Here is a 17,004-nt window from a genome sequence, read left to right as displayed (position 1 = left end):
GGGAATTCAACCAGATTCAGGTCATGTCACTGTGCCACACATTTACTGAACACCTACCATATCCAAAGGAATAGCATGGTGTAGTATCATGCAGTATGTGGTGTATAATCTGAAACTTAACCTGTATTATGATGCCATACTTCCGAGCAGAACACTGAGTGTGTACTTCAGGTTTATCCTGGCGTGAACATACACGTACATACACTCTGAGCCTCATTTATGTACCATTCAGCCTGGGTGACTGACTGAACTAAGAGGACAGTTGTTGTGCAGGTGCTCAGCTGTCTGTCCATGAGTGAGGCTCCGGACAGCTCTGCAGACACAGGAGCTCTGAATTCCTCTGTGCAGTGGGCCTTCCATCTTCCCTAGTCTCACTCTGCCAAATACTGTTTTAAACTCTTCAGAAATGGGTGAATTATAGACTCTTCACAATTCTGTGAACTAGGTATTGCTACCCCAACTTCATATATGACGAAACAGAGGCTCACAGCAGGTAACGCGGGACACCTAGTACCACTAAAAAACAAGAGGCAGAGTCAGGATTGAATTCCTATGACTTTAAAATCCATGTTGTGATTAATTCTTTAATTGACTGTTTCATTTCCTTCTGCTGGCTCCACCTTACTTCCCTGTTTTCTCTTTGGCACTTTGGCTATATATCTCCCATGGGTTTTCACATTTTACCTCATTGTAGTTATTCGTGTGTGTCTTACCTCCCCTGTAAACTCTTTAAAGGTATGAGCTTTCCCCCACTTTTGTACCTTTTGTGGAATCCAATATAAGTAGGTGCTCTTTATATGTACTGAATGAAGTCAGTAAGATATGTGTTAAGATTGGGGGAGCTGTCAGATTCCCTCATCAAATTACGATGCTTCTTTCTCATCTGCTGAGTTTTATTACAGTCCCTCTTAACATCATCTTAGATGATACATGGACTTTATGAGGTTCTTCATTTGACACCTCTGCCTGAATTTTGACTAATTTGAAATAAGTTTTGAGTTTGTATTTAGAGATTTAAAGGAATATTCCTTCTTGTGTGTTAATCAGATCCTTTCTTCTCAGGGCCTGACTTTGAACTCCACATCGAGAGAAGTAGAGACATGGTTGGAGCTAGACCTAGAGCATGCAGGCCTTGGTGGATGGCTCTGTACCGTAAGAGGGTCATGTCAGGGCAGAGGTAGTGCTGGGGCGTGGGACTAATCATAGGGGAAGGAACAGTAGGCAAGTTCCTCCTTCTCCTTCTTGCATGGGGCCTCACAGTCCAACCTTGTCAACTTACAGGAAGTTTGGGTAATTTGTGAGGAGGAGGACGGGAAGAGTCATGGTTTGCTTATAAATTAGGAGGCTTCTTGGAACTTACACAAGATGAAGAACATTTGGACTAGAAGACAGTGTCTTGATTGCTCTAAATGTATACCTCACCAGGTATACATTTAACAGTAAGCTTCAGTCGTTGGAGGTGAAGAACATGTTCTTGGAATCCTGAACCTGAATCTCAGGGGCAAATCCTCAGCTGACATTTGAATGGAAAGGAGGAAAATGGCAGAAACTGAGACCATATTTACAGAGAATCTTAAGGCCTGAGAGACACTAGGAGAGGCCAGTTTTCTAGCCCTGCCACTAGATTGACTGTTCCTTCTCACTCATCAATCCTACAGAAGAGGTAGCAGTTTTGGAAGAGGGGTGATGGGTTAGAGAGGCTTCTGCTGTTGTTGAACAGAAGGAAGCAGGCCAGTCTTAAACATTCATCCCCAGCGTCTCCCTAGCTTTGGCAGTCACAGTGTGTGGGTGTCATTTCAGAAGGACTCTCGATTGGGGTGGGGGTGGGGGGAGTGTCTCAGAGCTGCAGTTCCAGAAGCTTTAACTGAAAACCTTAGATAACTGAAAAGGTCCAACTCGTAGTACGTGAATTCTCTCTAGCCATCGTCCCATCTTTCATCTGCCTTCTTTTCCAGTTCCACCACCCTTCCCCCCAGTAGTTTTGCCCTTATTGTGTATGCTTTCTCACTTTGAATTCATGATCTTCCCTCATGACTCTAATAAATCCGCTCTTGAGGAGGTCACTAGTGATAACCTAGTGATCAGTTCCAATGGATGTCTTTTAGGCTTCGTTTACAGGACCTTTGTTGCGTCTGCCACTCACCCTCACATTCTCCTTGAATCACTGTGTCCCTCCCATGACAGCTTTGATGCACAGGCTCCTGGTTTCCTTGTACTTTTGGGAGGGTCTTTCATGATCTCTCTTTCCTTCACATGCTGCTGTGGTGTTGGAGAAGACTCTTGAGAGTCCCTTGCACTGCAAGGAGATCCAACCAGTCCATCCTAAAGGAGATCAGTCCTGGGTGTTCATTGGAAGGACTGCTGCTGAAGCTGAAACTCCAATACTTTGACCACCTCATGCGAAGAGTTGACTTATTGGAAAAGACCCTGATGCTGGGAGGGGTTGGGGGCAGGAGGAGAAGGGGGCGACAGAGGATGAGATGGCTGGATGGCATCACCGACTCAATGGGCATGAGTTTGAGTAAACTCCGGGAGCTGGTGATGGACAGGGAGGCCTGGCATGCTTTGATTCATGGGGTCGCAAAGAGTCGGACACGACTGAGCGACTGAACTGAACTGATAGTTTTTAGCGTGTTATGAATGCTGAGTGAATAAAAGAAAATGCCTATTAATTTCATCTGAATTTAATTTCAGTCTAGCACTTCGGTCTTGTTACTATACTCTGATTACACTCTTAACTTTTGGGGAAGGGCGTTAAATTTTTGACCACATTCAAATTATATTAAGGAGAAGGTACTTTTTTGTTTAAAACAGGACTGCTTTGCAGGAGGGGTCAGTCATGACTAGAAGTGGGTTGATTGGCCACGTGCTTTCTTTCAGGACTCTCCTAGGAGCTGCGCACAGGTAGAGATGGGTGGGTGAAGTTGTGCTGTGCTGGCCCTGGAGGGTGTTGTGCTTCATGAACGAGGGTGTGGAGGCAGCACTTGTGCCCATTCTGTGGCTTCAGTGTGAGCCACAACTAAGACTCTCCCCAGGGAGCCGAGCATGCCCCCTCCAGCTCATTGATGAATTTCATTAGTTGTGTTGTAGTGTTTCTAACATAAATATTGAGGATATGTTGGTAACTGTCCTCCAAGTTGATCTCCCTTCCTTTCCATCTGACCGCCTGAAAAGAAAAAAAAAAAAAGAAGGGACTTATCTGGCGGTCCAGTGGTTAAGACTGTGCCTTCCAATGCAGGGGTGCGGGTTCAATCCCTGGCCCTGGTCGGGGAGCTAGGATCCCACATGCCTTGAGGCCCAAAGACCAAAACATAAAACAGAAGCAATACTGTAACAAATTCAGTGAAGACTTTAAAAATGGTCCACATCAAAAAAGAAAAGAAAAAAAGGAGAAGGTGACTTAAAGAGCCAGAGGAGTTTTGGAGCCAGAGAAGCTCTTCAAGTGGTGATCTTCTAGCTCAGCCTTTTACATTTTCAGATTATGATGACAATAATAGATGGTGAAAACTAGAACACCTATTTTTGACAACTTACTGAATACAAGCAATGTGCTGAGTGCTTTACATGTAATTCCCATGTGATACTTATACCATATGATATACTTACACCATACTCATACCATATGATACCATGTGATACATAATATGATACCTACAAGGTAGCTATTGTTAGTGCTAGTTTATAGATAAGGATAATGGAGGTCCAAAAAGATTGGATAACTATATTGGGGTTAATGCTGAAGCGGCTGTTGTGCAGAGAGGTGAAACATCATGCTTTTTCAAGGTCAGGTTTTCCGGTTAGAGGCAGAACATGAGTAGAATCCAAATCTCCTGACCTTGAACTCAATAAGTGTGTATTTTCGTTTTCACCTGAGAATCCATTCTCTGTGGTCATTTTAGTCTCACTTCTCGTTCAACCCCTTTTAATTTCAGTGAAATCAAATGAAGCAAAGTAAAGAGTGGTTTAGAGTTGGGGGTTTGGGTGAGTTTTTACAGTTTATTTTTAAATAGGCAGCATTCCCAGACTGACTGGGAATGTAGCAGAAGGCCTGAGAACCAGGAAATGACACAGACCTGTTTATACCCTCCCACTTGAGAGCCTTTGGAAAGCGATCCACAGAGATGGTAAAAAGTAAACACGACTGCTTCAGCCAGTTCTCTTGGGTTTGCTATTTTTGACCTGGAGGAGGTGTTTTCCTGCACAGCCATGAGTATGTACTTAGAAGACCAAAATCTAGCACCTAAACATCCCCTTGAGTGAAGATATATAGATGTGTTTATTTCCTGTTGCCAGACAGCAGCAGTCAGCAACTCTTGGCAGAAAGAATTATCACTGTTTATTTTTCCTCTCTCTCTCTGCCATCCTTTTGGTGAATTGTTCTTCCGTTTTCTTTTTCTTTCTTTATAATTAGACCTGTGGATGCAGAACAGGCCAGAGAGCTCACTAAATCTGTGCATGATTGTCAAGGCCCAGCTCAAAGCTTCCTCTTTCACCTCCCCCTACTCCCAACCAGAATCCTTTGTTCTTATGGCCTCTGTGTTCTCATAGCACTTTTTTTTATTAAAAAAAAAAAAAAAAAAAAAAAAACCCTAGTAACAGTTTCACAGTGCTATATGGATAAACGTATAATTCCTCTCATGGAGATTGTGAATTCCTTGAGAGTAAGAACTATGCCCCACGTCACTTTGGTGACCACCCAGGCCTTGCACCGAAGACAGCCAGTAAATATTTGCTGAATTGCAGTATAGTCACTGCAAACACAGAGCCCTAAGAAATCGGATTCAGCAAATCAGCTTCCCAGCATTTATTTGCCAAGTGAGTATTGAAACCTGCTCTGCTCAGCTCTGACGGAAACCAAGCAGAGGGCTGTGATGACACATAGATGCGTCTTTGGGTCTAGGAACCAATTGCAGCCATGTCTGTCAAGCATCTGTTTTCCTGCCTGGCAAAACTTCCAGGATTTATCTACCCTTCTCCCTTCCTGTTTTATATCTGCTGCTCCTTTGCCATCTTGTATTTCCTACACACATTATGGGGTTTGGGGTTTATCTTTTTTTTCCCCTTCTGTGAACAAATAAATGTTGAACACTCTGGGGCACAGAAAGAGGCAGCTGGTGGGCTCTGCAGGAATTTACCACCTACAGTAAATGTAGTATACAACAGTTAAGTAACTGTGAGCGGTCCACAGGGAAGGTTATGGTTGGTTCTCCCAGTGCTCATGCAGTGATGCTGTGGGTTCAGAAGAGCTGCCCCATGCTGTGGGCTCAGTCGATGAGTTTTCCCAGAGGAGATGCAAATAAGCTTGACCTTGTATTGGGAAAAAAGAGCAGGGAGCCCTTTGCAGTGTGAAAGCAGGAGGAGGAAAGACTTCTAGGCCCCTTCGATTGCATTTATCTGTAAAATAATGGCACAGTGGCACCTATATAATAAGGTAATGAGTGTGTGTGTGTGTGTGTGTGTGTATCTTGGTCATGTAAACTCTGCCCTTTTCCTGTCCTACAGCATATTTGGGCTGTTGAACATATTTAGGGAAAACCTCTTTGGTCCCTCTAGACACATATCACTTCAGGATGCTCATGTACATGATTATATAATTTGGAGGGAGGAATGTTCAGTTCCTTAAAGATATGTATTTTTAGAACTTCATGGGAGAGACCTCTGGAGGTTTACTTGTTTAACCTCGTGGCTCTTCTTTCTTCTAAACTAACTGTGTTTTGAGCCTTGTCTCAGGACAACAGTGCCCTTTGGGAGTTTCATGTGGGCTCAGTCACAGCCTGTTAGAGCAGGAAGGGGCCTCCAGCAGCGCTAATTTGAGGGCCCAGTATTCCAGACGCTGTTCTGATCCTTCATGTTGATCCCATTTCCACCTCCCAACAGCCCAATGAGGTGGGTGTTATTTACCCATTTTGTAGATGGAAACTGAAAATAACTTGCCCTGGACCACCTAACAAACAATATCCACGAAGACCAGAGGTTCTTATCCAGTCTGCTGGAATCTTTCCACGGATCCAGCCTCTCTGAGTGAGAAGAACATGAAACTGTTTCTGTTTTACTGATGAGGAAACAGAGTCATCTGGAGGCAAAGGATTTGTCCTAGTTCAGGCCATCAGTCCAGAGAAGAGATACTTTCCTGCCTTCAGGGTTGGAAATGTATGACCTGAGCCACTTCCTGCTCACAGGTACTCTGCCTTGTCTCTCCTTTTTCCTGTCCCGAGTCTGTCTGTGTTTGTTCTTTTTCATCCTTCTCTCTTGCATTTTTCTGTTTCTCTCTGGGCCCCTACAGCTGTGGTGATCCTTGCCTGTTCGTGTGTGGAGGCTAGGTTTTTTGTTGTTGTTAGTTGTTATTTTTGGAAAGCACTTTAGGAACACTGGGTACCGATGGCCTATACAAATGTGGTGATGGATTGATTAAGCTCTAAATGGAAAAGTGGAATCTCCTGAGTTTGTTGCAGCGCAGAGGGAGGTAGATGCTAGGATATGTCTGCTCTGGGGAATAAAGAGGAAGGATTTAACATTTCTTCCTTCTAGTCAGAACTTTTGTTGACTTCTGTTTCAGAGGAAATACTTCGGGGCTCCTCCTTTTCCCTAGAAGACATTACAGATCCCTTAAAACTGAAAGGACACTGGGGGATCATCCAGGCCCATACCCTGAGTGCCAGGAAGAATGAATGACTCGTCTGAGGCCCAGCCACTGTTGGTTGGTGGTGCTAGGACTTGAGAGCTGTCTCCTGCATGCAGGTCCATGCTGCAGTCATCCTGCTGCTGGGTTCTAGAAAGTAGTCATTAGAGATGATTACAGGGAAGGTTCCTTGTGTCTGCTGGTGTTCCTGCTGTCTGAAGCTTGAGGAACAGGGTAGAGAGAACAAAACAGCAAGAGGCTATAGTGAGCAGTTCTGGGAAGAAAGACAAGAATACAGGGATATCAGAGCAATTCAGAAAAGCCTCCAGTACCTGCTTTACCCTGGCTTCAGTGGTTTCGAGAAAGTGAAAGTGTTAGTCACTCATTTGTGTCTGACTCTGCGACCCCATGGACTGTAGCCCGCCAGGACTACAGGACTGTGCTCTGTCCGTGGAATCCTCCAGGCAAGAATACTGGTGTGGGTTGCCATGCCCTCCACCAGGGGATCTTCCCGACTCAGGAATCGAACCTGGGTCTCCTGCATTGTAGGTGGACTCTTTACCATCTGAGCCAACAGGGAAGCACCAGGAAGTTTTTCTGAGAAAAACTGAGAGTTATTTTTGTGATTTGTAAGAGGTAAATTTTAACAAGACTCTGATGTTTGTGTCCTTTGGGCTTTCGGACTGGAGATGAAAAGGAAATGGATAAAGTAAACATTATGACTCTCAAGGATCTCAAAGTCCAAAAGACAACTTTGTGCCTATTGAAGTACTCAGCTGATGGTGGCATAAAAGAAAGGGGAAGATATAGAGGTTAGCAAGATTGGAAGGAGCCATTTATCCCCAGGGAGGAAAAAAGTGAACTGAAGACATCTAGAAGTAATGTAGTTTTGTCATTTTATGGGGGAGAAGTGGGAGGCATTTAGATCTGATAAATATATAGGTATCTTTTGCTGCTTTTGCCCAGCCAAATCAGGATGAGTGAGAGTGAAGAGGGGAGACGCCACTGGGAGAAAGGGAGAGGTAAAGAGGGCCCCACGGCACATTCTCTGTTCTTATCACACCCTTTGAGGAACTCTGAACTCCACAGAGCTAGCACTTATTTTCTGTACAATCTGAAATGTAAGGGTTAAATTCTGTTCTGACTTCATGAACTGTTGTCTTCCCCCCATCACATGGTAGTATGGGGGTTGGTGAAGATGGTTAATCAAAGGAACAAACTTATTCTAGATTCTCCATCACCACCATCCCCTTTCCAGACTAGTCTGAAGCAAGGAAAGGATATCTGTTGGTCTTACTTGTTCACTTAGCTCTTATAACTAATGGAGAGATGGCCATGACTTAGGAAATAATCTGTCCTGAGTCTGAGTTTTAGAGAAACCCAGGTAGCCTCTGGGAGGCAGGTGGGGCTGAGTCAGGACCCTTAGCCTCCATAGAGGAGGGCTCAGTAGAGTGTGACCTGAGCGTGCCACCAGCAGGACTGTGACATCCTCAACCTGAGGAGCAGGGAGAACAGGGCATTGTGCGCAGGAATGGGCCCCAGGCACAGGGGCGACAGGGAGCTAGGCTGGGTGCCCTGGCTGTTCCAAGGTCCCCCTGACCTCTGCTGCTGCCTGTCTAGGCTGTGAGCCATTTTTCAAGGTGACTGTTAGGATACCTTTAATCTTAGCAGGCTCTTTGGTTCATCTGGAAGCATCTATGGCAACAACAAGTAAGCAAACTTTGTGAACTCAGAGCTCGTGTTACAGGCTGTCCTCAGCCCCAGAGGCGTGCCACACTTATTGTCATTGTTCTTATGAGCAGTTTTCTCAGGTCACCTTCTGCTGTCTTGGCTTAGAGGCTGAGACTGTGAATAGAAGGCCTGAGTCTTACCAGTTCACAGAGCAAGCAGTCCCTTCCATTTTGTCCCTTTTGAGCCTTAACTAGAAACTAATGAGATCACTCAAGCGTGCTTTTCACAGATGAGGAAGCGGAGGCAGAGCTGAGGGCAGTGTCCTTCCTCTTGGCTCTGGACAGGAAATGAGTGCTCATGACCATCACATTCAGCAGGGCACAGTCACTCAAGCTTTTGATGCTTTGGGAGGGGCCAGATGGCAGTCTAAATCATGGTGGTCTCCTTTTACCACAGGCTATAGGGGTGGCAGCAAGAATCCCAAGAAGGAAAATCAGAAGGGTGAATGTAGGTTTTTCCATGACTCACTTCATGTTTTGGAAGGGAATGCTGGAGGAAGAAATGAGTTGTACAAAGAGAAGCGTGGATGCGCTCTGGAGGATTCTGTGTCTGAGAGAGACTTTAGAGCCGTTTTTTAGGTGTGAAAACAGAAGCCAGAGAGCGTTCCTGACCAGCAAGCTGGTTGGTGGCAGCTGGTCCCCCAGGTCCTCTCCTCTCTCCTTACGTCCGGTTTAGATGCTACATGCCTTTTAAGGATGGGTGTGAGTGCAGGTTTTGGAAGTAGGCATGATTAGTTCCCAGTTCCTCTTGATCATAATTTTTCCCAGTTTTTTTTTTTTTTTTTTTTACTGTGGTAAAACACACATAAAATAAAATTGACTATCTTAACCATTTTGAAGAGTGGTATTAAGTGCATTCATAATGTCGAACAACCATCACCACTGTCTGTCTCTATAACTCTCTTCATCTGACAAAACCTTAAACAGTAACTCCCCATTCCTTCCTCCCCCCAGCCCATGACAACCACCATTCTACTTTGTTTCTCTAAATCATAATTTTTTAAATCAGGGGAAGTGGTCACTAAAACACCCCCGCCAGTAAAAGAAATACTGAAGTGAAATGAATTCTTTTTTTTCCCCACAAGTTTTTGCTTATAGGTTTTTTCTGGGGATTGTAATGAATACTCAATCTTAATTTCTTTTCAGTGTTTTTCTTTTCACCTTGTCTAAAGCCACACTTCAAGGACAGTTTTTTAAAATTTTGCATTCAAAGCAGATCCTTTCTTAAAATGATTAGATGTAGTGTGAGCCTTTCTCTATAATAGCTGAGTTTTCCCATTTTGGGATACTCTGGGGCTGTGGGGACTCACTTTTCTCCGAGTTATTTCTAAAGCACTACCTTTGGCTCAGCCTTGTGTGTGAACATTCCTTGACTCTCCTCTGTTCATCTTTTCTCTTTGCAGAGCCTGAATTTCCATCACCCCATTTGTTCTGCACTTGATCAGGTCTTTGACTCATGGTGGAATTAGTCCCTTGGCCCAGATAGCTGCTTAACAGTAAGGGAGGAACCAGCTGTTTCTTCAAAACAAAACATGAGCTTATATGTATGCATATTTTCCCCAGTTCCATACTTGCTTCTCCCCATAGTATTCATGAGTTTGGCAGGCATTTACTGCCTGCCTGTCTGGTGCCAGGCCCTGTGATGGCTTTTGAAAATTCCATGTTGAGTAATTCACAGTCCCTGCCTTCAGGAACTTTGAGCCTGGTGAGGTAAGACAGATAAACAGATGTAATCACCTGATAGAGGTACAGTCAGAGTAGGGTGCTTAGGGCACTTTGGGAGTAAGAAGAGGGTTATTTCTACTGGAGGTGGGTGTGATGTGTCAGAAAAGAATTCCTCCAGGAGATGACCCTTGTGCTGAGCCCTACAACTAACTATTCCTGGCAGAGAGAATCAGATTTACTGGAGTGTCCATTACTTTGTTCAGGAAGGAGACAGGTGGCCTATGGGAAGGCCTTGCTGCATTAATTTTATTTTGTATTTTATCTATTTGATTAGGTAATGTACAAGGTACAACACTCAAGGAGATGAAAAGGGAATACATTCAGTGAACACTGAGTCTTCTCCCCTCTTCACCCCTAGTTCCCCCCTGATAGCACTTGGTAGCTACCAGTTTCTTGTGCATCAATTCCAGAGAGAGACTTTCAGTGCATACAAGAGTATGTGTATGTATGTGTGTATGCACGCATGTGAGTGTGTGTGTGCATGTGCACACGTGTGTTTCCTTTAAAAACACGTGCACAAACGCACATGGTTTTCTTCACGTACTAACTTTGGAAGTCATTCCATATTAGTACAGACTGAACTGCCCGGTTCTTTTTAAACCACTGCATGTATTCTGTTATGTAACTTAATTAACTAGTCCCCTTCAGTCTTGTGCCAGTATAAATAATGCACTGAATATCCTGCATATGTATCATTGCACACAAGTGGTTTCTGAGGACAGATTATAGAAGTAGAATGGATAAGTCAGAGAATATGTGCATTTGGGGGCTAGATATTGTTATGTGGTTCTCCAGAGAGCTCTACTTTAATTGTTTAGTTGCTAAGTCATGTCTGGCTGTTTGCAACCTTGTGGCCTGTAGCCCACCAGGCTCCTCTGTCTTCCTAGGCAAGAGTCCTGGAGTAGATTGCCGTTTACTCCTCTAGGGGATCTTCTCCACCCAGGGGTCGAACCCAGGTCTCCCTCTTGGCAGGCAGGTTCTTTACCACTGAGCCAACGGGGAATCCCCTACATTAATTATACAGTGCCAAATGTAAGATTCTTTACCACTTGGTAACCCTGCCTCGTACCAAATTACCCTCCCCTTGGTAACCAGTCCTCTAAAATCCGTGCCACAGTGATCTTCCTGAAGGAATTTGCTTTTAGAACTTCCCTGTGTACAATCCTTATAAGCTCCACATGGTCTTCAATGATAAATTGAGTGTTTATTCAATTTTTTGAATAAACATTTTTATTTTTAAATTTTTTTTAATTTTTATTTTTTAATCTATTTTTATTTATTTGACTGCACCGGGTCTTAGTTGTGGTGTGGGGGATCTAGTTCCCTGACCAGGGGTGGACCCAGACCCCTGCATGGGAGCATAGAGTCATAGCCACTGGACCACCAGGGAAGTTCTGGTCTTCAGGATCGATTTTAAATTTAGCTTGGTCCCTGCCTCCAGCATCTTCCGGGAGTGTAGGGTTCCATTGCTCCCAGCCGCTTGTACTTGATGTGTTCCTTCTCCACTGGACACATCATTTAGTAGTCTGTCTAGCATCCCGTCTTCTGGGTTGTCTTTCCTGATTCCCTCCACTCCTGCACGGAACAGTGAGCACCACCCTGATCTGGCCTCGTCCATTCTCTGCAGAAGCACTTGTGCACGTGCTGTCATGGGCACGAGTAGGTGTCATTCTCCATGATCCACTGGTTCTTGCCTCGCGGGGTGGTGAGTGCCTGCCCAGGTTACCCGCTGTGGCTGCATGTACAGTGGCAGCACCAGGGATCCATTGCTAACTGGCTGGTGGCCTGGGCATAACCTTTAACTCTCTGAACCTTAGTTTTGACTTCTTTCAGAAGAGGAGATGAAGCCTGATGACCTCTATGGTCTCCTCTGATGCTCAGATCTTATTAATAATTATGACAGCAACAGGTGCCATTGTTTACTGAGGACTTGCAAAGTGCCAGACACTGTTTTGAGCACTTTGTCTGATCCTAATCCTTACGTCAACCTTATGAAGATGTTGGTATGGTTACTGTCTCCATTTTACAGATGAGAAAACTGAGGCTCAGAGAGTAAATTGGCCACAAGTCATAGCAGAGGAAAGAGATTTGAATTCTGGCATTCTGACTCTACCATTCTTAGCTACATACCTGTTTTTACACATTTACACACAGGTGGTTTTGTGTACCCTTTTGGGTCACTAGCTGACTCCATCCCTAGACTTCTCCATGAACCATCCCTGTTCTACAGCTGTGAAGGCCCAAGTTGGAGTCTGGGTAAAAGCTGGGGACAGAGGACTCTACAGTCCCAACCATTTGAGGGTGGTGAATGAAGACCCAGTGGCTACCTCTCTTCTTGAGCCCCTTGGTCATGCTCATTGAAGACCCTCATAGCTGCTTTTCCTTTAGACTAAGACAGTTCATATTGCTGTCTGCAGTACCTCTGTTTAGAAGGGCTGTGTAGGCCTGAGCCAAAGGCTTCATACATGGATTAAAGTCAGGTCTGGGTGATATCCCTCAGGGACATCCTTTATTAGGATTGTAGATGGCAGGCTCGCTTATCTGTTTACATAAAGCCTTACTGGAGAAAGAGGGGTGTATGGCATTTAAGAAGGAAGTGTAACCTTATATTTGGAATATCTTTTATAAACTAGGATAAATGATATCAAATGAGTTAAGTAAAATATAATAGATCTATATCAAAATGTATGATCAACCCTTCTGCTTTCCTGAAAGCAAGTGGGAAAAAACCCTTAGAAGTCTTGATCCCTGATTTTTTTTTTCTCTTTCAAAGATACTGGTTCCTATTCTTCTTAAGTCTTTGAGCCAGAGTGGATGGTCGGGCTAGTCAACAGTTAGGACTTGTTCTCCCTTCAGTCGTTGTCACGTAAAGCCAACAGATGTGGCCTCTGGGGTCGCAGGTGTGTTGGGTGAGCCTTGATTAATTAGTCCATTTTTGAGATTCCCTGGCGGGAGCCAGGTCCCCAGGGGCTTCTCCAGCCTCTGGTGGTTGAGCAGGCCGAGCCAGGGGCTCTTGGCGCTGGCTGTGGCATTCCTTCTCTAGGCGGTGCATTTCTCCCTCTTAGACACTGTTCTCTGTTTGTTTGTTTGTTTTCTGGATAGTTGAATCTGCTCTGAGTTCAGTGGCAAAGGCAGAGGCAAACTGGTGCAACACTCTCCACGTGAACAACCATCTCTTTCCTCCTCTCTGCCAGAGCCCCCAGGGCAGGCAGGCAGCAGAGCAGTTTTTGAAAGCTTTGCCTAGCTTGACAGATCCCCAGGTGAGCCAGCACTGGTCTCCTTGTCCTGTCACAAGGATCTGGCTCCCAGGTGGTGACCACGCCTGTGGCAGCTTACTGTGGGCCTTGGCATTTCCTCAGGGAAGAGTTGAAAAGCCACTTACATGCTTGTCTCTTCTCCTGGCGGTAGGGATTCAGTTGCTAGAATTCTTTCAACTTTTTGTATGTGACCATGGCTTCCTTATCATAAAGGAAGGCCTATTGTAACTAACATATGGCTAAAGCTTTCACTTATGTCCTTGTTTTTTTTTTTTTTTTTAATAGGTGAATCTACCCGAAGCTGACTTCAGAGTTCTTCCTTCTTGCTTTTACATTTTTCCTTTTAAAAATAACTTGGACGGATAAAAGATGTGCCATGGCAGGATAGCACCAAAGAGCACCTCAGCGTTTGCCGTGGCCTCCACGGGACATGGAGTATTCCTTCCCCTGGTGATTCTTAGCACCCTCCTTGGAGACGGACTTGCCTCAGGTAAGCGCCATCCTGCTGCCTGTGTGTGCGAAGGAAAAGACTCAATACCATTGTTTTCCCAAAGGCTGGGAGAGGGGATCCTTTGCTTCTGGAGCAGTTAATGGGAGAGGAAAGGGTGGCGGCTTTGGTGCTGGTGCTGCGATACAGCCGGGAGCTAGTCCTGGGGGGCAGGGGGGCTCCAGGGGACCTAGGAAGCCAGCCGGAAGTGGGGGGTGTAGGAGCCTGCCAGGGGTGACTTGACCATCCCCCTCCCCTAGCCATAGTCACGTGTGGGACTGAGGTGTAGGATTCAGAGTGTGATGTTCAGGTAAGGATGCGCGCTTTGGAATCCTCTGCCTGTGTTCAGGGCCCAGTCCTGCTGCTCACTAGTTCTGTGACCCAGAGCGAGTCTCTGCTTCTGTAAGCCTCAGGTCTCTCACCTGTGCTATAATGACAGAGTTGGGTAATTGTAACATAGACCATGTAGTCCCCAAAGCCTAAAATATTTACACTTTAAGATATTTGGTCCTTTATGAAGGAGGTTTGCCACCTTACCCCCAGCCCAGAACAAGTGATGCTCACTAAGAATGTGTATGAATGGAGTGGCTGTCAGAGTAAGAAGAAAGAAGGGACTGGGCAGAGCTAGGACGGACCTCAGAGGCTGTACACTGGCCCAGGGTCGTGCTCATGGCAGCCCTGGGACCAGAGCCTTGCACAGTGTCTGGTGCACCAGCACGCTGTCCTCTTCCCCAGCTCCTCTGGGGAGGTGTCCCAGCATGTTACATGGCCGTGCGAGGGCAGAGCTTCTGCCTTCGGCCTCTTTAAGCTAAAGAGGGCCATCGCTGGTACCCCCTACTTTCTTTTATGGACTTCCCCCCACCCTCCCATTCCACACCCCATTTTCCAGCTACCCACACCTTCCCAGCTTTCCATTCAGGGTCTGAAATCAATTATCAGGGACTGATGTTCCCAGACTGGCTGGATAAAGGGATTATTCTTCTCCAGTATGGAAAAACATAAGTCTGTAGTGTGGGCTCAGACCGGGATGGGAAAATTGGCTCTGTTGTTTTCTTTCCTTCCCCCATTTTCAAAGAATCCTTCCTCCCCTGCCATCCCACCCCCTCCGCCCAGTCTTTTTATTCCCCATAAAACCTATGTACTGGCGCTGAGCAGGGTGCATACAGGGGAAGGGGTTTCACCATTGCTTCATTCTAGTGCACCAAGTTGTGATATTTTTTCCTCTCTGGAGTGACTTCTGGTGGAAAGAGGTGCCCACAGCTTGGCCTGAAACCTAGAGCACACCTGTATGGCTGAGCTTGCCATGAGTGGCATGCTAGGCAAGCTTGCCAAGAAACCAAGACTCTCAGATAATCTGAAGTTGAGGAAAGGCAATCAGGTCAGAAGAGGTCTCCTCTTCCTGCATTTCTTACCTTTTCCTATAGCTGCTCTTAAACAGCCATTCCAGAGGCATTATAAATGAGATGCTTGGTACCCAGGGAGCTTTAATAGATATGTTCATGTGTCCTGGCACAAACATGACTGCAAGAATCTCACTGGACAGAGGTCAGCAGGCATCCTCTGAAGGTGATTTGTCTGTGTAGTCTGTGGTTGTAAATACCACATGCATGCCTAGTATTGGTCGTAATTGCTCAGGTTTAAAAGAAAAGCATCATGAAGAGGCACTTGAGAGTTCTGGGGTAAAGTTCTGGGTAAAGTGATATATGTCATGTCCCTAGTTCAGTTTTCTGTCCTGGTTTCTCTTATCTGCAGCCCTTGATTTGGAGTTATAATGGAGACAGGGTTACAGAGGATTGGGTTCAGTTTGCCCCTTGGTCATATGTTTAGCAGAGACGGAGAGAGTTACTGAAAGTTCCCTTTTTCGGAGTGGCTAAAGGAAGCATATCTTACTCTTCACACCTGGGCACAGTCTGCAGGGGAAGACCAAGTCTAAAAATAAGGCCTGTGCTCATGTTACCCAACTTGCCTTTCTTGGGCTGGAGAGGAATTAGGATCCCTGCTGTGTAGCAGTCTCTCCCAGGTCTCTTTGCTTGTGACTTTAAGAAACTTGCTGTATGTATGACCTCAGGTAAATCACTTGACCTCTTGGTGTCACCTATAAAACAGAAATACAACACTTGAGGATGTTAGGTGGGTGTTGTGTAGACTAATAAAAATGATTGGAAGGCACTTGACGTGTAAAGTGCTCTGTGTAATTTTAAATAATAACAACAGCAGATTTTATGTGACCTCCTGTTGAGTCACTCTGGGCGGGAGACTTCATGTGGATGACGTCCTCTTCTGTCTTTAAAAAACAAACCTGGAGAGACTTCCCAGGGGGTCTAATGGTCATGCTTCCAGTGCAGGGGGCTTGGGTTCGACCCCTAGTCAGGGAACTAGATCCCACATGTCACAACTAAAGATTCCTCATGCCACAACTAAGACCTGGAGCAGCCAAATAAAGTAAATAAATATTTAAAAAGCAAAACAAAACTGGAGATGTAGCATTTCTTGGGTTGAGGATAAGGGGTTGGTAGGAAGTGTCAAACCTGACCAGTTAAGGAAGGATTGATTACGTCTGGAATCCCTTTCGCCTTCCATGTTTGCATACTTGGATGGCCCAAGCCAGCTGCCTTGCTGACTCATATTAAAAGCCTTTAATTTCCATTTTCTCCCTGTTCTGAGCAATTTTATTGAAAAAACTCAGTATTTTATTTGTTTTTGTTTTTTTTCCCCTTTAAGATGTTACCATGACACTTAGTGGCTGTGTTCAAAAAAGCACCTAAAGCAAGGAAGGTAGAGTGAGAAAGCTGAGTGCTTAGTGTTCGCTGAAGATGGAAAATGCTGAGAGCTCGGCTCTCGGGGGGATGGTGTGGCTTTGGCCCTTAACATCACTCTGGCAGAGAGATGTTAGCAGGTGGCCCTGGCTCACCTCACCGTATCTGAAGGGACTTGGAGTCTGAGGTAACATACACTGAGCTGGGAAGAGAGGACAGGTGGGGAAGTGATGTGTATGGAGCATCATTTGTGTGTCAGGCTCTGTGTTACCACATAAAAGTTCTCAGAATGCCCGTGATCTACGTGGCCCTGTAACGATTTTACAGATGAGAAACCGAGGCCGAGGGAGTTCAGGTAGCTTGCACAGAGGCAGACAGTTGTAGGTGGGGAAGCTGGCTGGGATTTGTACCCAGTCTATCTGACTCTTGC

At 45.4% G+C, this 17,004-nt stretch overlaps 1 protein-coding gene across 1 annotated transcript in view; it reads left to right on the top strand.

Annotated features, from left to right (window-relative positions):
- SUSD6 (sushi domain containing 6) overlaps positions 1–17,004 on the top strand; it is a 92,490-nt gene that overhangs the window by 29,507 nt on the left and 45,979 nt on the right. The window contains exon 2 of the mRNA XM_061156786.1: positions 13,617–13,821. Coding sequence (XP_061012769.1) covers positions 13,701–13,821 — 121 coding nt within the window. The 5' untranslated portion in view covers positions 13,617–13,700. The remainder of the gene's footprint in view (positions 1–13,616; positions 13,822–17,004) is intronic.

This window comes from Dama dama, chromosome 12 (genome assembly GCF_033118175.1).
Source record: "Dama dama isolate Ldn47 chromosome 12, ASM3311817v1, whole genome shotgun sequence".
Lineage (NCBI taxonomy): Eukaryota > Metazoa > Chordata > Mammalia > Artiodactyla > Cervidae > Dama > Dama dama.
This window is presented reverse-complemented; position numbering and strand designations above follow the sequence as displayed.